This window comes from Syngnathus floridae, chromosome 18 (genome assembly GCF_059516105.1).
Source record: "Syngnathus floridae isolate MCC-2025c chromosome 18, RoL_Sflo_1.0, whole genome shotgun sequence".
Lineage (NCBI taxonomy): Eukaryota > Metazoa > Chordata > Actinopteri > Syngnathiformes > Syngnathidae > Syngnathus > Syngnathus floridae.
This window is the reverse complement of record NC_142430.1, coordinates 7,593,195-7,613,048: the sequence shown is the minus strand read 5'-3', so window position 1 is coordinate 7,613,048 and position 19,854 is coordinate 7,593,195. Positions and strand designations below refer to the sequence as shown.

At 47.5% G+C, this 19,854-nt stretch overlaps 3 protein-coding genes across 6 annotated transcripts; all 3 read left to right on the top strand.

The window, feature by feature from the left end:
• Positions 1 to 85: 85 nt before the first annotated feature.
• Positions 86 to 2,284, top strand: LOC148382754 (uncharacterized). The gene is made up of 3 exons (XM_088359512.1): positions 86 to 291; positions 384 to 428; positions 491 to 2,284. The coding sequence occupies exons 2-3, from the start codon at positions 389 to 391 to the stop codon at positions 2,152 to 2,154; spliced, it is 1,704 nt and encodes a 567-aa protein (XP_088215638.1). The 5' UTR covers positions 86 to 291; positions 384 to 388; the 3' UTR covers positions 2,155 to 2,284.
• A 144-nt stretch (positions 2,285 to 2,428) lies between these two features.
• On the top strand, positions 2,429 to 4,156 carry LOC148382753 (uncharacterized). Its single transcript, XM_088359515.1, has 3 exons — positions 2,429 to 2,549; positions 2,617 to 2,663; positions 2,756 to 4,156. The coding sequence occupies exons 2-3, from the start codon at positions 2,633 to 2,635 to the stop codon at positions 3,778 to 3,780; spliced, it is 1,056 nt and encodes a 351-aa protein (XP_088215641.1). The 5' UTR covers positions 2,429 to 2,549; positions 2,617 to 2,632; the 3' UTR covers positions 3,781 to 4,156.
• A 208-nt stretch (positions 4,157 to 4,364) lies between these two features.
• ntn2 (netrin 2) lies at positions 4,365 to 19,321 on the top strand. Of its 4 annotated transcripts, none has more exons than XM_088359509.1 (8): positions 4,426 to 4,508; positions 6,290 to 6,428; positions 8,667 to 9,916; positions 14,214 to 14,402; positions 14,937 to 15,086; positions 15,581 to 15,634; positions 17,331 to 17,405; positions 17,472 to 19,321. In XM_088359509.1, exons 2-8 carry the CDS (start codon positions 6,328 to 6,330, stop codon positions 17,831 to 17,833), a joined length of 2,181 nt encoding a protein of 726 aa, XP_088215635.1. In that variant the 5' UTR covers positions 4,426 to 4,508; positions 6,290 to 6,327; the 3' UTR covers positions 17,834 to 19,321. The 4 variants fall into 4 exon arrangements, with proteins under 4 accessions (XP_088215633.1, XP_088215635.1, XP_088215637.1 ...); XM_088359508.1 differs by lacking the exon at positions 4,426 to 4,508 and adding an exon at positions 5,099 to 5,265; XM_088359507.1 differs by lacking the exon at positions 6,290 to 6,428 and having other exon boundaries at positions 4,365 to 4,508.
• Positions 19,322 to 19,854: the final 533 nt, after the last annotated feature.

Below are 19,854 nucleotides of genomic sequence, written 5' to 3'. Positions count from 1 at the left end.
CGATAGATGTATCATTGTGATGATGACATCACAATGATGTAATGGCGTAGCGTGTCATCAAACGCTTTGGTCCAAGCACGTCAATTCGTAGACGTGTTGCCATGACACAAAGTCACAACTTCGGCGGAGCAGTTTTTATCTGTCCCGCTTTAACATTTGAAGTGTATGTCTTTACTCGGACCCGACAATGAGACGTTCTCTGGATTGTTTGGTATAACTTGTTCAGTTCGGGTCAGCATGATCAGGATTCAAATATTGCTGGTACTTTTTTCGCCGATTTCCTGAACACAGGTAAGCGTTCACATCGTGCATCGTTCAAATGCTGCCATTTTTTTCTATCTCTGACTCTTGTGACCTTGAATTTTCATCGAACTGACTTTCAGGCAAAATGGATGGACAAGGCGATGGATGGCACAATGGTCCAAATAGTAAGTTCTTTGATTTTTCATGTCATGAACTATCATGCTAATCGCTAACGTTAATATTGCAGGTATCCGTTTGCCGCTACCAAGAGGTCTGCGTCCACCAAACGACGAACCTAACATGGAGTTCATCGCCATCTTGGATTTTATTGTCAATCAAGAGATCATTTTTGTAAACGGGCCCGAGCAATGGGATCTGGAAGACAATCATCAGAATAATAATCCGATTCATATCAATCATGGGAATGTGGAGGACAATCAAGCACGTGACGGTGAGCTTCACATGGAAGTCCATCAGTGGATGGAAGCGGTCGAACGATCGTCCGAGCAATCCAGGGGCCATTCTACAAACGAGGACGACGACGATGATGAGATTAGAATCGTCGAGAATCCGAGGAGAGCGTCCACCTCGGATAGCGACACTGATTTGGACGAAGCCAACACAGAACCCCGACCGGGACCGTCCTGGCAGATATCCGAAGATGACGACGGAGATGAAAACGGAACGAGGCGTCACAGGCCTTTCCCGTGGTGGCACGAGTTCCATCATAAAAGTTCTGACAGTAGCCCAGACTTTGATTTTTACGAAGTAAATCCTCTCCTTTGTGAATCGAACCAAAGCTTGGATTCCCAAGATGAAAACAGAGATATGGAACCAAAACTTTCGGGGGAATTTGCCGCCAAAGCTGCAAGCGTCAGCAACAGCGATCCGGCCGGAGAAGTTTCTGATGCTGAGGAGAGGTTGAAAGACTTTAACGAACAAGAGATCCAGCACGAGTCGGTTCTTCTTCCGTTCAGGACTTCAGAAACTGAAAGAGGAAGCGGCATGTGTTGCCAATGGTGTCACGGATGTGACAATAACGTCTCCAACCAAGACGATCCTGAAGAAAACACTCCAGCCGGTGATTTAGATGTTCAAGAGTCAACCTTAGAACTCTTCAATGGCTTTTCTGAAATGCCTGACTCTGAGGTTTCTCAAGGTATCAGAACTAGTTGTACTGCTGAGAAAGAAGATGGGTCTTCCGATGAGGACCCGCAACCCGGACCATCCAGCCGGATCTCGGGAAACGAGGCCAGGAGCTACTTGGAGATGATAAACGAGAAGCGTTGGTGGCACGAATTTTGCGATAACAGCTCGGACAGCGGTACCGATTGGGAAGACACGGAAGGAGTCTCTCTGCCGGGAACGTCGAGGAAGCGTTGCGGCGATGACGACCAAGAACAAGCCGAAAGCAGAATCAGTAAACGTTTCCGCTACGGAGATGATGGCAATTCCGACGGAGATGAGTCTGAAGAAGATCGGAATGAATCGAACGAAGATTTGAATTCCCTTGATAGCAACGGGAAGAAACGATTAAGGTGGCAGGACGACTTAAGACGCAAATGTAGTTCATCTCGCGTCAAATATGTTCTTGAAGAATTTGCCGCTGAGGCACAAGATCAACCATCCGTGGAGATGTTGCCGCAAGTCGAAAAAAGCTACGGAGAAAGTTCCGACAGCACCGACTCCAACGCTTTGGAAGCTCCGCCTCTAAAACTAAGTCTACGGGACAACCTGGCCTTACTAAGTTTAAGCAGCCATGTTTCTCAAAGTAATTGCGTCAAATTCCAGGAAGAAACAACTTCCCAAGCATCTGAGCAAGATCTTGAAGATCACCCGCCGCCAATTCAATCTCACGAGACCTTGACGGAGAATGGACGATCGGATTTTGACACGGACGAGAAACGATAAATTGATGCAATAAGTTTTGGTGGATGACGAACGAAAAGATTTTTGTCGCTTTGGCGGCCATCTTGATCAAAACCGGACCATTTGTGTCATCCTGTTATTGTGATCTGAAATAGATCTGACGATTTACAAATTTGTCTTTTGTCATTTGTGTGCACCTGCACGAGCGTGACATCGTGATTACATCATGGCAATGATGTCATCTTGTGTGATGACATGAAGTGCTTTTTTACTTCACGTTCTATGACACAGACTCAAGCGTGGTTCTGGAAACGAAGCGTCAATTTCACATTGAGACTGCCACGACATTTCCATCAGCATGATACCAACTAAAATCTGCAAAGAAAATCTTTCTGGTCACCAACTGGTATTTTACAGACCAGTTCCCGGAAGTTAAGGTAAGTCGATGGTGATACGAAAGATGATCTGGAGGATTTTATTGAACGTATTTCTATTTTTTCTTAGGATTCCTTTGGACGAGATGGAAGGACGAGGAGATGGACGGTGCTCTGGTACTTGAGATTTGTTTTGCCGTTTAGGTAAAACTGATAAAGTTTGGACTGCTTAGTGACCGTGGCAATAACACGCCTTGAACATGTTGCAGGCTACCGAATTCCGCTGGACTTGGGAATCGGGGAACCCAATTTAAGATTTCGCCGATTTTGGATTTCCTTGCACAGCGAAGAAATTTCCTTCATCATCGAGGCGGTGCCGAGGCAACCCCCGAACGACAACAACGAAGAGGAAGCCAATCTCGAGGACATCGACGAGGAGGTTAATATCGAAGACGACGAGGATGGTGTCGGCGAGGAGAGCGACAGCGAGCATGATATCGGCGACGCTCAAAACGAAGACAGCGACATCGATCTGATCCTCGAAGATAACGATGAACTTTACCGTTTTGTCAATACGCGGGACCAGTACGCGTGGATCCGCTTTATTTGGCAAGTGTGGCCATTTTCGTGCGGTAATATCTTTGAAGAAATCGTCTTTGAATTCCACGGCTTACGGGAAGAAGATTTGAGCATTCGCGACTACGACGTCACCCAAGAACACGTCGCCGATAACGACGATATTGTCAACGATGGGAATCTCCAAGACGGGGACGATCACCACGTGGAGGATGCGGCTAATGAAAATGAGTTGCTAGTTAGCGCCAACCAGATTTTGGAGCAAGTAGACGAACACCCGTTGCCAAGCATGCCGAACATGCCGAACGTCAGATCCAAAGTTGAGGAAATCGACGAAGAGGCTTTCCGATGGTGGCACGAGTTTGACTACAACTTTTCAGAGAGCGCCGGCATCGATGTCGATGAAGAAGACCCTCCGCCGACGGGAAAGAAGCAAGAAGCCAAGAGAGACAAGAAGTCGGGATCGCACGGCATCGGAAACTTGGTTGAGGAAGAAGAGGCTTCCGAGGAAAGCGACTTTGTCTCGTGTTTCGCTGAAGTGGAAGTAGAGGCGGAGCCTTCGCCCGGACCATCCAGGAAGAGATCGAGAGAGGAGGCTGGCCTCAACCAAGAGCCGAGACGCAACAAACGTTTTTGTCGGCGGTCGGAATGCGATGCTAAGACTTCTGATGGCGGCGCTGAAGACTCGCTTGTGGGCGGAGCTACAAAAAGGTCATGAGATAAGTCCTGGGACCAAGACTGAGAATCTACACTGTTTTGTTTTATTGTGGTTCATCAGATTTTCAAAGCAGTGCTGCTCATGAATATGCTTTTTTTTTTTTTATTATCATTCTCCAGGTTGCTGCTCCTCAATTTTTCAAACTCCTATCAAGTTCAAATAAGAACTGTTTTATACTGATAGGAACGTTAATTTTTTTTTCTCTGTTATGGTTCAATAAGAAAGTTTTATTTTTTTTCCTTTCTAATTCTTTTTTGTATTTGTTTATTGTCACATTGGCTAGTTTCTGGATTCATTGTTTATTTATTTCTACAAATGATCATTATATTTGTTTAATTTGTATATTTTGCTTCAATAAAGTTAAAAAAAACAAAAAGGGGGAAAAAAAAAACATGTGGCCACCAGAGAGCGTCCATTCACCATTGAAGATCAGTTCCCGAGAGTTTTAAGCTCAGCAATGGGGCAAAACCTAAGAAGAATAACTGGTAACTAATTTCTGATTTTAATTATTTAAATCTTACGTAAATGTCAGACAAGCATATTTTAGAAAGGAAAACACTACTCAAAAATGTAACTCATTACTCCCTGCCTCTGCCAACAGGAGGTGCCAGAAATGAAGATTTCCAAAAAAAAAAAAAAAAAAAAAACAAGCTGGCATTGATTGTCTTGTGTCCACTCCAAAGTGTCCCCATCTTGGAATACACCGTGCAAAAACTCCCTAGGACGCCGTAAGTGTTTCTTTTTGTTCCTTTTGTGACGCTCACGTTGACCTTTCTCACAGTTAATTGAAGAATTGATTACCATGGAGAAACCGCTGCGTCTCTTTGTGTCTTTCAAAGCTGTTTTCTTTTTCTCTCAATGGAGCAAATGTTTGTTGTCGTTATCTCTGCCACTCACAATTCACATTCAACGATTATTCGAGTCATATGGGACATTTCACTTCAACGAATTAATATCGATTAGCGTGTCAGAGTCAGGTGACCTCTTTGACCCCTTAACTTTATTTTGAATGGTACAGTAGATTCAAAAGGAATGTTGATCAGCTTAGAGAGATTTTAGAGGCAAGCGGGAACAATTGTGTATTTCACACACACTAATCAAATGTATGACAAAATAGTCGTTTTGGTTTTGGCTTGTGGTTCCTTTGTGGTTTCTTGGCAATGTTTTAATTTGTGCAAAATCAAGTCCAACAAGGAGAAAACACATTAAGAGTGTAATTGGAATATTTGGTTCCCCTCCTCTTTGCACACACACGCACACACGCGTCGCCCCCCCCCCTCTTCTCCCGCACACACTTTGGGAAAATGTGTGTTTGATTTGAGCGGGGAGTAGCCTCAGCCCGGGCTCGCTTTACAACATATGGACGACTGCTCGCTTCTCACTTGGGTCCAGGCACGCATGAGAGAGAGGTGGTCCACATTTTCACTTGTGGGATTTAGTGGCTTTTTTTTTACTCTATTTAAAGGCTAATTTGGATTCCATAAGGTGAGTTGGATATGATTATTATTTCAACAAGCGTGTGTTGGGCAATGACAGGTTACGTGAATTTTTTTTTTTTAAATGAAGCTGCCGTTAGCTCGTGCACGCTCGTTCACAGACAGGTGCCACTCTGGAATTGGGCAGAAATAAGTGTGCAAGAGGAGGTGGAAGCTGAAGGGGCGATTGTGAGCCAAGTGTGCATGCGTGCCAAAGCAAGCGGCGCGCCTCTCGGCCGCCTTCGTCCTTCAACATGCGTGTGTCACTTCCAATATTTCCTCAGCGTGCAGCCCCTCCCTTCTGAAAAGTTAAAGTAACGTTGCATTAGACATCAAATCTAAATAAAAAGTAAGTTTGATGAACTTAGCATCTTATGGCATTAAAATTATTATGGAGGATGTTCTGTGATTAATTCATCTTTTCACGATTGCATCAAATATTTTTTGAAATATTATATAAGAAGTCAAAATGGAATTGTCAAAGTGAGTCATTCAAAATTGCCCTCAAAACTATTACATTTTAGTTGTGTGATGTCATCAATGATGTCATTCATTTCTACCCTTGACACATTTTTTTTTTAATTCAGGACATATTTTAGTTCCAATCCAATTTTGGCCTGTTTGGTGTTTTCTGTGCTGACTTCCCCGAATATCAAACATGCTCCAATGTTAAGCTCCGCCCCCTTGAAAGCGCACACAGCCTGCTCTCAAACAAGTCTGGAGCTGAAAGCGACAGTCCCGTCCGGCACTTGTTATCTTAACTGCTTGAATGGCCTTAAAGTATGCCCCTATTGCCCCCTCGAAACAGTGTCAGCCACTTGACCTACTTCTCACCGCTAAGCATCGGAGTCACTCCACGCAATCGGGAATCGTCGGTGATTATTTTCATCGGGTCCACCATCAGAGGAGGCGGTTGCGGTCGCATGATGTGTGTGCGAGATAATCCGAGGCAACACTCTGCAGATTTTGCTCATTGTGTCACTCATTCTCAAAGTTCCATTGAAGTGTGTGTGTGTGCTCCCCTCGCCTGTAAGCATTCAAATACCTGCTGTCCGTCGGCGTGACACTCCAGATGTGTCTGGCAACGAGAAGACGGTCCAGGAGCAAATATCGGCATGCTCGGTCCTGCCCGTCCCCCGCGTCTCGCTTGGCCTGCATGCACGTTTTCTCCAGGTGTGTGTGTGTGTGTGGTCTGTCATATTTCTCAGCGGTCGTGTTTGGAATGTTTTGAAAATGTGTCGGGCTTTCCCCGTGCTTGACTGTTTTGTATCGTCGTGACCAATTAACCCCGTTTAACCCTCGGGTCTTGCGTCATACCTCAAACTTTTCCTCCTCTGCCATGACCCTTTCTCACCAAAACATTGACCTCGCAGAAAACGACATGGGCAATTTTGTCTGAGAGCTCCCTTGACCTCGTTCTACACCTTGAACCTTCTCCGAGACATGAGAATTTGTCGGTGATCCCTCTACTAATCACGCCCTCAGCTGGGAAAGTTGACCCCTTCCTGCCCCCCCTAAAACACACACGGGAATTGTCGTCACCACCGTGAAGATGGCCGTCATCGAGCAGGCCACTGACCTCTGTTACCTGAGTCCTGTCAGTCATGTTGACTCACGTCGACATCTTTATTTGCTCTGTGTGTGTTACATTTTTGGATTTCGCCCATTGTCGAACAGACTCAAACTAGTTTATTCGTCAGAATTGGCAATATGTCAGCAATATTGACAAAAAAATCTTCAGTAGTTGTGGAAAGCTGCTAATAACCCCACCAGGGATTACTGTGCTGGAGGGGGACAGCAGGGTACCACATCGGGCCCCCTCTCACTGTCACCCGATAGAAGACCTCCCTCCGCTCCCCGTCTTCGAGAGGGGCTACCCGACCAGCGTGAAAGGCTCCCACTTGGGATACAAAGCGGCTCAGCTGTCCCCCCCCCTACCCGTAGCCCTCCACTATCCACCCAAGCCAAATAAAGCCTCTCAGCGACTTGTGTTTTCCTAATCGGTGAACTCCGACTAAGGCGCCCATGCTTGAAAGAGAAGCGAATCAACGTGGGATGATCTCCCGATGAAGGGGGGGAGAAGCTGAAAACCACAAGACCACCCTGTCATCCTCCCATCTTCACATGAAACTTGTTTCTCATTATGATAAGTCATGAGGTAGAAGAAAAAAAAAAAGCTGGCGGCTCCTCTCGTGTGTTGTCACTGTTCCCACTCGGTTGAAAAACCCACCCACACACAGCTCTCCCATATTTAGTCATTCCAGGGACCGACACGCACCGTCGCAGTGGTCCACCTTAATCTGTCTCGCTCCATCCATCTCATATTTTTACGCCCTAGTCACCTTCCTCCATTAATCTGCTCTTCCGTTTATCACGTACTTTTCTTGACATTTTTCTCCAACACGAGAAAACAAGTAGGGGGGTTGTTTCCTTTTAGCACCACTTGAGAAGAGGCCAAATAGTTGGAGTGCAGATGAGTGCTCCCAGTTTTTTTTTGTTTAGTTTTTGAAGGGTTGCAATCCTCGGAGCCCTTCACACGTAAGAAGAAGCAAACTTTTGTCTTTGCGACTGGCCTTTAACTCCCATCTGTCTGCTTTCCGCCGCGCTTGACTGAAGTGGATACAGAGGCCACCTTTTGTTCTTCTCTCTCAGATGAAGAGGGATGGATGGCGTTGTATGAAGGGGAGCCTGAGCGGGAGCGGCTGGCTGCCATTCATTGTAATTTAATAAATAGCACACAAAGAGGGATGCGGTTGCCTTCAGCTGTCACTTTTCAAATGAGGCACCTCTCGATTTGACACCCAGGGAAGGAAAAGGGGGATTAGGCGAGGAAAAGCCCCAGGCCGTATCCCCCCCCCCCCTCCTCAAATGGCTTTCTCACCCCGAACCCCTTCTATGGGACCAAGAGGCTTCTTGTCTAGCCGAGCATTGTAGAAACAATGTCACCCAGGTACCAAGCATGAATTGACTCATCGGGGAATGTCGAAATTTTTACCGTCTTTGATGAGAGTTTCTCTTTGGCGGTTGCACTTCTTCAAACACAGAGACCGCATTTCTGGTCCGTCGCACCACACCATTACCAGGGATTATGGGATGCCATGCTACCCGAGCATGACCACAAAGCTCGGCTGCTTTTGACACCGGCGGAAGAACAGAAAGAGTCGGCCATTTTGGAGGCATCCACTTCTTTAAATGGCCTGTCTGTCAAGAAGTGTGTATTTTTTTTTATTCCAGCCAGCCAAGCATTTCAATCTTCTATGTTAATTAATGTCGGGATTTTTCAGACGGACGTGATTGCTCAGCCTTGGCAGAGGTCCCCCGCTTGACCGCGTGCCCCTTTTTGGTGATTTCCTTTTGTGGTAACAATATGAGTTTGACACTGACCTCCGTGTTTGTATCTGTCTCCCGCAGGAAGGGCCTCGCGCCAAGGGTCACCGAGCACCGACAGTCTCCTTCCTCCGGGCCGCAATTAAGGCCGGCTCGGGAGATTTTTAGCGAGAAGTCGGACACGTCCACACGCAGTCTCGCTCTGGCGTTTCCCGGCGCAGCTTCTCCGCTCGACTCGCATCTATTTGCCCCCCAAGACGCGTGCGGTGGTCGGGAGCCGGGCCCTCGGAGCAGAATGAGGGAAGCCTGGACGTACTTGCTATGCTTGAGCCTCCTGGCGGGTTCGGCGGCGTCGCACGGCGCCAACAACCCCTTCGCCGGACAGCAGACCCCCGCGGACCCTTGCTACGACGACGCCGGCGCGGCCCGCCGTTGCATCCCCGAGTTTATCAACGCCGCTTTTGGCAAGGAGGTGGCTGTGTCCAGCGTGTGCGGGCGCCCGCCGTCCCGCTCGTGCAGCGTGGTGGAGCGCGGAGACGAACGGCCGTCGGTGCGGACGTGCCAGATCTGCGACGCCGCCGACCCCCGACGCGCCCGCCCGCCTTCCTACCTCACCGATCTCAACTCGGCTCACAACCTGACCTGCTGGCAGTCGGAGAACCTCAACACCTCGCCGCACAATGTGACGCTAACGCTTTCCCTGGGCAAGAAGTTTGAGATCACCTACGTCAGCTTGCAGTTCTGCTCCCCCAGACCCGAGTCGCTGGCCATCTACAAGAGCATGGACTACGGTAAAACGTGGACACCCTACCAGTTCTACTCGTCGCAATGTCGGCGCGTGTACAACCGGCCCAACAGAGCCGCCATCACCAAACAGAACGAACAAGAGGCTCTATGTAGCGACGGCCACACGGACCTCTACCCGCTCTCCGGAGGCCTCATCGCCTTCAGCACATTGGACGGGCGGCCATCCGGCAAAGACTTTGACAACAGCCCGGTCCTCCAGGACTGGGTGACCGTCACGGATATCCGCGTGGTTTTCACTCGGCCCCAGCAGTCACGGGAGCCGGGATCGGCCGGGCGGGATGAAGACCCCGCGGCGGCGGCGGCGCCCTCCACGCTGCCGGCGTACTTCTACGCGGTGGGCGACTTCCAAGTGGGCGGGAGGTGCAAGTGCAACGGCCACGGGGCACGCTGCCTGAAAGACAAGGAAGGCAAACTGGTGTGCGACTGCAAGCACAACACGGAAGGGCCCGAATGCGACCGCTGCAAACCTTTTCACTACGACCGGCCGTGGCAGAGGGCCAGTGCCCGCGAGGCCAACGAATGTCTGCGTGAGTACTTTTTGTTTTTCTTCTCTTTGGGTCCAAAGTCAAAACAAATAGTCAGCCATACCATCGAGCACTAAGCGAGCACTTAGACATGGACCGGTCAAAATTGAATAAGGACAACCGCTGGCCAAATATCCAATGACCACCTTTGGGCAGTCACAATAGAAAATAAAATGTTGAATTTTTTTGTTCGCCGCCCGCACTGGAAATGGCTGCGTTTCCCATCAAGCGTGTAAATGAAGTGCACCTCTTCAGGGAAACGCTCATGTTTTCTGGAAATGTCTAAACAGCGGATGACAACTATTCAACTCACTGGCACTCAGCGAGGGGTTAAATCATCCGAGTCGTCATGCGAGCGAGTCGTGTTTACGCTCTGGGAACCGGCCATGTCAAATTGTTATTCTTATTTACGTGCCAACGGCTGCTAATGTAATTGTATAGGCAGTTCCGTCGATTTTCATTTTGGACGGTCTGGCTTCATATTAGATTTGCGCACCTGTTTTAAATCAACAGACATCCAGTGGAATTGAATTCAGCTCAATTTGGCCTGTCGTGAAAAACGTGGCAGAGAATTAGTAAGCGCTGTCCCCGTTTTCACCTCGCTGATGAAGCCAGAAATTTTCGGCGGGGGGAGGGAGGGCGGGCAAAAGTGTATATTTTTCTAACGTGTTGTAATTGCCCAGCGAGCTCGCCTGAGATCATATTTAGCAAATGCCAGATCTGCTTAAGGGTGACCAGGGGTGACAAAACCAAAGGCCAACTATGCAACAATATCCCAACGCAGATCCCTCAGCGCTTTTTCCGCCCTCTTTTAAATATCCCCTTGCTCTTTCCCAAATGTTACACCCGCTTTACATATATGTCGCCAATGAAAGCTCACTGGCCGCTTTACCTTCCTTCCTGGAACCCAAAGCGAGGCCTGAGGGCGCTTTTTAGTGAAAGGGAGCAGGGGCGTGGGGTCGTGACCTTTACGCAGAATGGTGACATACTTAAGCTGACGGTGACATGTTGTTGGATGTCAGGAGACGTTTTGATTTTTGCCTCCCAAGTGGAGTACGGGCTCTTCTGCCCATCTGCTGCCTCCATCTTGGTTTTTTTAAAAACCCCTCCGTCCTGGAGGTCGGCGAGGGCGACCCCGCTGCGATTTATCTGCCGAGTGGTGCGGGACAGAACGAGGAAACAGATGCGACGCTTGTGTTTGCTTGCCGTTTGTGATTGAGTATTGTTGTTTTTGCTGGCGTGCCCCACGCCGGAATGTAAATACTGTTTGTTGACTTTCAAATTAAGTCTGCTCAAAGAGACTGTATCGGATGAGAGGCCTCTTGTGGAGTCAAGTGACACCAGTCCGAGATGATTTATGGTACCGGCAAATTATTTTCCAGTCCTTCCCTCTTCCTCATTTGGAGCGCAGGAAGTGCAGCTCGGGGATGCTCCGAGGCCAGAAGCAGGCATCATCCATCGCTAATGGAGCTTAGCTTAGCCAGATCCAACAGTGCACCGACGCCACGGCTCATTTGCAAGCTGTGGGTTTATTTTTCAAGATTGCAGGTGAGCTGTGGTTGGCAGCGCCGTAGAGGGTGTGGCGCTCAATGTTTTATTAGTCAATCATTCAACTTAACCCTTTTAAATCACATCAGTCGGATAAATAAGGAAATTTCCTTCATTTGTTAAACCCAGAGGTCATTATTTTTTTTCTCCCCTCTGACAAAGAGCAGATGGTTTTTTTTTATACTGATTGGAATTTCAAAATGGGCCTTCCATCCCTTCATTGCTTTTTTTGTGTTGCACTTCTCGACCAGCCGAGGCCAAGCCGGGGTCGGTCTGTGTTCTACTTTCACGATTTGAGAAGTGAAAACGTCCGTGTCGTTTTTAATCGGTTGTAACGCGAGGATGTCAGATTCCCTTCAAATGGAACGCGCAATTTTTAAAGCTGTCTTCTTTCGCCTGAAGGCAACACGGGATAAAAGACCATGATGAGATTTTATAATTTTAGAAAAGAAAAGCCGCTTTGATAGCGCTGCCCCCTATGTGTCATTATCCTACTTTTGCTAATCGACTCCCCGGAACTCCCGCGTCGCCGGAGGCTAGCTAGCGAGGGCTCGTCATATCATTTGAATTTTTTTTTTTTTTTTGCAGCTTATCCCAAGGTTGAATGGGTTTGATTGACACTTCTCCCATCAAGTCATTATAAAGAGGTGAAATCACGTTAATTGCGTTAATATGCGCCGCTCTATCAAGTCGCACACCCACACATGGTAGCAATCAACCCCGACTTTCCCACCAGTGACTTTTTCTATCAAGGAGCCCCTTCGGCTGAAATCAGAGCCTGGCTTTTTGTCGTTGGAAATTTTGCCTTTTTTTTTTTTCAATGTTGTTGCAAGCCCGCGGGCTCTGCTAACTGCGGAACGATGCGGTTTCCAGCCGACACGCCGGCCGCTGTTGTTGGTGGCTGTTAAGCCAGAACATGAGTGCAGGAACTCTTCCGTGAACTCTTGTGTATATATGAAATTGTATGAGAGTGTCATTAGCACATTTTTTTATCATATTTTTTGTGGGTTTCACCACATTGTGTCGATGCCACGGATCCGACAAGGAGGTAATTAACCGGGTGTTCCCTCCCGGTGTCCTGAGCAGGTGGCTGGAGCAGCCAGACGTTGTTCAGCACACACACACACCATGTCGAGAGTAACACACGGTGTCTGGACGTCAGCCCGAGAAGAGAAAGATGGCGGTCAGTGTGGCCCTCCACTCTTTGAGGACCAATATTAGTTGAGGGGAGGGGTGAGTTGCACGGGCATCCAAAATTTTGAAGGAAAAATAGAATTCGATTTATACCGAGCATTTTATTTGTTGAAATCGGTTTTCATTCAACAGATTTGGGGGGGAACGCCGAGTTGTTCTTGAGTCAACATGTTACCTGGCACGTTTGAAAGGTCTTTGGAGATGGGGAAGTCAGAAACATGTGCGAAGGAGGAGGACGCTGGCTCCCGCTTGCGTGAAGCCGTCATTCCGTCGTCACGCACTACCTCCAATTTGTTGCTCTTTATCTTAATGACTTATGGTTATTTTCGTCTCACGTACTAAAAAATGATTTGTCGCGGCTGTGTTTGCCAACCGCAGCTTGTTTTGTTTTGCCATTTCCTTGACAACATGCGAACTGTTTTGGCGACACGCAAAGGGAATTTTCCTTTATGATTTTTTTCCACACTCAAAACAATAGATTTGCCGCTCGGTACTTTGAGTTGCCGCGCGGCCGTAAATCAACAAGATGCCAGAAATTTGGTTCTTCAGCTGCGCTCGCGATGCAAAACGTGATCCATCACTTTCATGTTCCACTGCAAGGTGTTAATGGTCCCACATGCTCACAGCTGGATACGTGTTTGAGATGCTTGATGGCAGAAACAGCATTCTGCCTGCCCTGGAAATTTCCTTGGAATATTTCACACTTGTGGTCAAGATCACCTCGACTCATTTTTTTTCGTCAAATTTCAAATGCTATTTGATTAGCCTTTGAATTCCAAACAAATTGGGCTGTAACCATATGGAATTGGGAAACAGTCTGGGAATGTGCCCCCCCCCCACACACGCACGACCCCTCCCACCCCCTTTTTTTCCAGGATCTGGAACCAGGAGAAAAACACGGCCTCATTTCCCCGGCCCGGTGACAGGCTTCCTTTTTTAAATGTGGATCACGTACAGCTCTCGCCACAGTAGCGACAAAATGTAGTCGTTGTACCTTGAAAATAACAGCCGTGAATCAAAACACATTTTTAGGGCGGCCATGTTTCAATGCGGATGCGGTCTGTTAATTTTAACATTGACGTTATGACAATAGATTTACTGCTTAAATACACAAACTGTCCGGGTTGCCAGAAAACAAAAACAATTATTCCTCGGAGCTACTTTAGCTCCTAAATCAAACTCTGCTTTCGTAATCGTCTCGGCAACCTCAGTGAACCAGTCGGATCTCCAGCTTGAACCGTTATATCCTGGCTCACCTCATCGGGAAGCTCAAATCTCTTTATGTGAGCCCGGTTTCCTTTTAATAGGTCATCAGTGAGATTGACGCGGGATTAACGTGTCTCTCTGCGGAGATTAATAAGTGATGGACTGAAGGAAGTTGGAGTCATAAATCACCAAAAGGAAGAAACGAAGGCTACAAATATCATTTTGATGGATGGGAAGCAGAGCTGCCGCCAAGCTCGGAGCTGCCATGTTGTAAACGCTTACCAAACCACAGCGTCAAAGTAAATCTTAAAGGTACCGTGTATGTTCTGACAACTTTGTCGTCCGTCCGCAGCGTGTAACTGCAACCTCCACGCTCGGCGATGTCGCTTCAACATGGAGTTGTACAAACTTTCGGGAAGGAAGAGCGGAGGCGTTTGCATGAACTGCCGCCACAACACGGCCGGCCGCCATTGCCACTACTGCAAGGAAGGCTTCTTCCGAGACATGGCCCGACCTATCACTCATCGACGGGCTTGCAAGGGTAAGTGCTATTTGGATTTCTCCATGTGTTAGAGGTGAAAGTATGTTGAGTGTCACGTCTCAAGACAATAAAATACAGGTGTTTCCAAAAGGGGGGGGGCAAGCGTCTGTTCCTAATCAGACCTGCTCTGCAAATGAGCGCCCATGAGAGCGGCGGGGAACGGACCCATGAAAAATATCGTGAAAAAAAAATAACAATCATCAATTTGCAGAGGCTCGATGAAGAAAAGGCCGTTTTAAAGGACTACAAATCCCAAGGCGACGTGTGTCACAGCTGCAGTCAAGCAGGCTTGAAAAGTCATCAACATCTGAGGACTTTTTACTGCTTCTTAACTGGCCCAAGCCGCCTTGCTCATAAAACCTCGGAGAAAAAAAACAGTTTGAGGAGAAAGGGAGGGGGCAGAGATCAACACCCCCCCCCTCCCTCCTCCCTCTCCTCTTACGACCTGCTCATGTTTTGTTGTTTACCGAACACGGTGGACAAAGCCTATAAACTGTTTTGTCTCATGTTCTTGTTCCTGCGCCATCTTCTCAGCCTGCGACTGCCACCCCGTCGGAGCAGCGGGTAAGACGTGCAACCAGACCACAGGTCAGTGCCCCTGCAAAGATGGCGTTACCGGCAGCACCTGCAACCGCTGCGCCAAGGGCTACCAGCAGAGCCGATCTCCCGTGGCCCCTTGCATCAGTGAGTGGACGCTTTAGCTAGCTCAAAGCTAAATGGAGCTCTTTCAAAAATGACCTTTGCCGATGCAGCGTCACACTGCGCCACGCCACGCGGTGCCACATGGCGCCGTGTTGTTTCTCTCGCATTGCAGCTCCGGAGCAGATGGTCCAAAAAAAAACCCACGGTCATGGATGGCCGACCCCGACCATTTCATTGCCGCTGAACCATCCCAGGCACCAAAGGGAACTAAGCGCGTGCATAAATTTAGCTCTATTAGGCTTAATGGCAACTTTGGGTGTGACAATATGGCCTCGTGGGGAGGGGAGGGGGCGAGGCTGTTAAGCAGCCAATTAGTATTAGTACGGATCCTTTCATTGAGCTTCACAAGATGTTTTTTTTTTGTTATGCTGTCATGCACATGCCTTCCAAGATCTTCAAAGATGTGTCGTGTTTGCCGCTCAAATCTAGCATTTATGTTTTAGCACAGCACTAAATGTTGGACTTTTGCGTTCCAGAGATCCCCGTGGTGAACCCCACAGCTGTGGTGAGCAGCACAGAAGAGCCAGCAGGTTGGTGTACGCTCACTCACACCCCGCCCCGTTCACCAGAAGAACAAAAACATCTTTTTTTTTTTCCCCCCATATTTCTGGGCTCCAGTTTGAAGGTGTGGAATAAATATTAATGGCGGATGGGGCGCCTCCCTTTTTTGAAGTGCTTTGGCCCAGATGAGATTTTCCCCCTTTTGTCTCGGAATCCCAAAGCCCTCGGCCAAGTTTCCTCGACCTCGAAGCATCAGCGCGGCTCCGACGACAAGGCCGAGGTGATTGCTAGATAAAGTGGAAGGAAACGTTTTGAGACGTGAAAAGACTTTTTGGCAACTCGAGGAAATTGATTCGGGCTCTCCCATGGGAAAACATTTCCATCGGCGATTCTCCTCAGGCACTTGAAAATACGTCATCCGTGTCTTTCTCTCCATCCTTAAACTTGAACCGTCCAAAATGTCGGTTTTTGTGTAGAAGGGGGCGGAGCATGCAATTTGTCCTTGTCGTATGTAGAGAAAAGTGTTTTCACTGGGCTGCTCTTCCGGGTCACTAGGCGATTATTTTTTTTTTCTTTTTTGCAAGAGCTTTTCCAGGTGAAAAGTGACTCCTCATGGGAAAAGGAGCTTTTGCCCGTTTTCTCGCTGCCAAGGTTTCAGCGCCAAAACCTCGGAGAAGGAATGCGAGCATATTTGGCGGCGCTTTAATGAAATCCATGCGCATGTCATCTACATGCAGTTGCAATCGCACGTTCATGATAATGAGCTGAAAAGAAAAAAAATAATCATTTCAATTTGGCAGGACTTTTTTTTTCACTTCCAGAGACTAGAAAGAAAAAAAAAAAATAATATATTTAATTAATAATAAAAAATAATGAATTGTCAATTTTCTTTTATTAAACTCCCCAATTTAGTTATTAAAACACTTTTTTTCGCCCCTCTTCCTTCCTTTTTTCCCCCTCACTGAGCCTTATAAAATCTCCTGCTCGCTGATTCACAGCCAAACATCCTGGATGTTTTTATGACTTTCTTGTCCTTCCTAAACTCCTTCATTTACTGCAAAAAAAAAAAACGCAACGCCCTTTTCGTGTGCAGCCGCTTTTGATTGATTTACTTTGGTAGCTGACATGACTGGCTGGTTTTTCCTCGAGAAAGTAGCGAGACCACAAGGACCAGGTCCAGTTCTGTGTTTGGTAGTCTTAACATTCCAAGCAGGCAGCACGCTCGGCTTCCCGTGTCTCCATCGGGACTTCAAACATGGGAAATGTTTTCCAGTGTTGTCACTCCATCAACTACAAATATGCAAATTCAAAACCGTTCCACATTTTTCCTGATGATAGCGCTCATCTGTTTTCAATATTTCATATGACCCCCCCTTCTCTCTTTTCATCATCACACAATTTCAATTTTGATAACTATCAAACATTTCCATGTGCGTTCTCTCCGGCTTGCCAGAGGGCTCTCCGTCTAAAATTGAATTATTGTCTTTTTTTTTTTTTTTTTCCGGGGCTTTTAGAATGTGAAACTCTGAGGGAAGAGCACATTTCCATTGCGGATTTACGAGCAGGATGACGGAGTTGTTAATATGGATCTGGCCAATGTGTGGTCTCGGGCATCACACTCGCTTCCACCTCGCTCTGTTTTTTCTCTCCCCAACCTCCAAAACATGTCAAAAGTTAACACTTTGAGTCCTCTGTTGTGTTTCAGCCGCCATGTTTGTTTTATAGATTGTGAGTCTTACTGCAAACCGGTGAAGGGCAACTTGAAGATCAACATGAAGAAATACTGCAAGAAGGATTACGGTGAGTTTGGAATTCACGACGTGACGTACGTACCGAGACCGCTCACCCGAGACTTGTCGTCCTCAGCGGTGCAAGTGAACGTGCTGGACATGGAGACGGTCGGCGACTGGGCCAAGTTTTCCGTCAACGTCATGTCCGTGTACAAGAGTCGTGGCGAGCCCTTAAAACGAGGCGACAACATCCTGTGGGTGCACATGAAGGATTTGGCCTGCAAGTGTCCCAAGATCCAAATGAGCAAACGCTTCCTGGTTATGGGTGGCAGCGACGGCGGGACCGACTCGGGGCCCGGGGTCGGGACCTCCAACCCGGAACGTGCTGGGCTACTGGCTGATAAAAACAGCCTGGTGATCCAGTGGAGGGACGTTTGGACGAGACGACTGAGGAAGTTCCAGCGCAAAGAGAAGAAGGGCAAGTGCGGCAAAGCCTGATTGGACGGCGCCGTGGAACCTTAACCCCGCCCCCTTTTCCATTACGGGACATGACCAAGACTGCATGTACCCGAGGACCACATTTTGTGTATATTGTATAATTATTTTCCTTTTTATTTTTTATTTGTCACATCTTTCTCGTCCAATGGTTTGCCTTAAAAAGGGACCGCTAAGGGTACGAAGTTCCCGCCCTCGCTGACAACGTTGGAACCTTCCGTTTCCAACCACTGCAACAATGAAATCCAAGGAATCACAATTTTTTTTTTTTTTTGGGATACCAGACATCAGGAGGAACTTTTTTTTAATCAAATCTATGGAATTTTCCACAACTGCCATCAGACTGGACTTATTCAAGTTGACATTTCTGAAGGCCACATGGTTGGACCCTCAGTTTCTGAAGGACGCCTAAAGTGTCATGTGACTGGCAGACAGAAGCGAGCGGAGCTGACTATTTAGTCTGAATGAACGAGGCTGGAACGTTCGTGGAGAGCATACCGTACTAGAACACGAGACTATCGCGTTTCAATCCTACAAAGTTTTGTCATGTTTGCATGTTTGTGGTTTGTGCTGGTCCATCAAAGCCCCCCCCTTCCACCCAACCCACCCACCGCTCCAGAACCAAACCGTTGCCAGCATCCAAAAAAAAAAAAAAAGTTATCTCCCCCTGTCATCCTTTGCCAAATGAGCACAGTCGGAGTTTTAAACCTAATTAAGAGACTCTGAAAGTCAAGAGAGGAGGAAAAAAAAAAAAAGTCTGGTCGCTCTCCAGGTTTTCCTCATTCTGTGAAAGACATCATTGCAATGTCTCGCTATAAGCTAAACAAGAATCTGAAGTTTGCGTCGAGCTGGCGCGGCGGCCATCTTGCTGACAGGCACGTCTTGAAAGTTGTTTGGCTGCGGCCGCATGTTTGGCTTGTCGTTCTTCCAAAAGACTCTCCTCTGCTGCGTATCGGCCAAGCCCCCCATCACTCCCCCCCCCGCCCCCAGGAGCCATTTTTGCATGTTATGTATTGAGTGTCTTTGATAAGTGAGTTGGAGGTTGCCAAATACGCTCAGTGGCGCACTGTACTCCTTTCCCGTCAAATGTCCGTCAAACTATGCCCCGCCCCCTTACAACAATGACGTGAAGATCTAGCCAGATGTTTTCTCGTCCTTTTTAGCCGTCACGTTGTTTAACGAGGCCTAATGGAAGCCGTTTGCTTTGTTGCTTTCGCCGCCACTTTTTATTGCGCTTGCAGGTGTGTGTGAGAATACATCCATGTGTGTGTGTGTTAGTCCACGCAAGTAAACAAGTGATATCCACATCACAGAATGTTTTCTACGACAAACGTCCGAATGTAAATAACTCGGGGGGGACGTAAAGATGTGACACTTGAGCTAAGCCCCGCCTCTTTCTGTTGGATGAATGTCCCATTTCTATATCCGAGTCTTCCTCGAGGCAACGAACCACTGACTTTTTCATCTACAAAATAAATTATTAGTTAATGAGCCGTGTGCCGTGTTTGATGATGTGTCTCGGTAAAAGCGAGCTGCGGAAATTCCAATTTCCATTCAGGTTGGGAATGCTCCTTTGAGTTCTGTAAATAAACGCTGAGGCCTCCAATCAAAGTCAGGAAGGGTTTTTAAATCCCCTTGTATTTCACTCTGTCACCTTCAGGGTCCTCGTTGTCTGAATTCCCAATTTCTATCCAAACAAAATCCTCCTCTAAGCTGGAAAGGAACCATTTATCACCCCCCCCTAAATTGTGCCTGGATGTTTGTAGACCTTCAGCATCAAACACATCTGTCTTGGACATCCTGTCTTCCATCGAGTTGTTGTGCCAACTTGTATTACCCGACAACATTTCAACTTAATGGACGCCACTTTACGGTGGAATCCGGGAGCGGGTGAGATTGTTCGAGATTGGCCAGACTTTGAAAAATTGCCAAGTATTCCAAAAGAGGCTTCAAAATTGTTCGTGTGTGTTAGCCAGTTTTTTTTTACACATGGTTTTGCCGAGCTGCTTTTTGGAAAAGCTGTT

What these genes read in the sequence shown, in the direction of transcription:
- LOC148382753 (XM_088359515.1), top strand. Translation starts at nt 2,633, where the DNA reads ATGGAAGGACGAGGAGATGGACGGTGCTCTG. An exon ending in AGGAGATGGACGGTGCTCTG is followed by an intron (nt 2,664 to 2,755) that starts GTACTTGAGATT and finishes AACATGTTGCAG; the next exon opens with GCTACCGAATTCCGCTGGAC.
- ntn2 (XM_088359509.1), top strand. Translation starts at nt 6,328, where the DNA reads ATGTGTCTGGCAACGAGAAGACGGTCCAGGAGCAAATATCGGCATGCT. An exon ending in TGCATGCACGTTTTCTCCAG is followed by an intron (nt 6,429 to 8,666) that starts GTGTGTGTGTGT and finishes TGTCTCCCGCAG; the next exon opens with GAAGGGCCTCGCGCCAAGGG. An exon ending in TCCCGTGGCCCCTTGCATCA is followed by an intron (nt 15,087 to 15,580) that starts GTGAGTGGACGC and finishes TTTGCGTTCCAG; the next exon opens with AGATCCCCGTGGTGAACCCC.
- LOC148382754 (XM_088359512.1), top strand. Translation starts at nt 389, where the DNA reads ATGGATGGACAAGGCGATGGATGGCACAATGGTCCAAATA. An exon ending in ATGGCACAATGGTCCAAATA is followed by an intron (nt 429 to 490) that starts GTAAGTTCTTTG and finishes TTAATATTGCAG; the next exon opens with GTATCCGTTTGCCGCTACCA.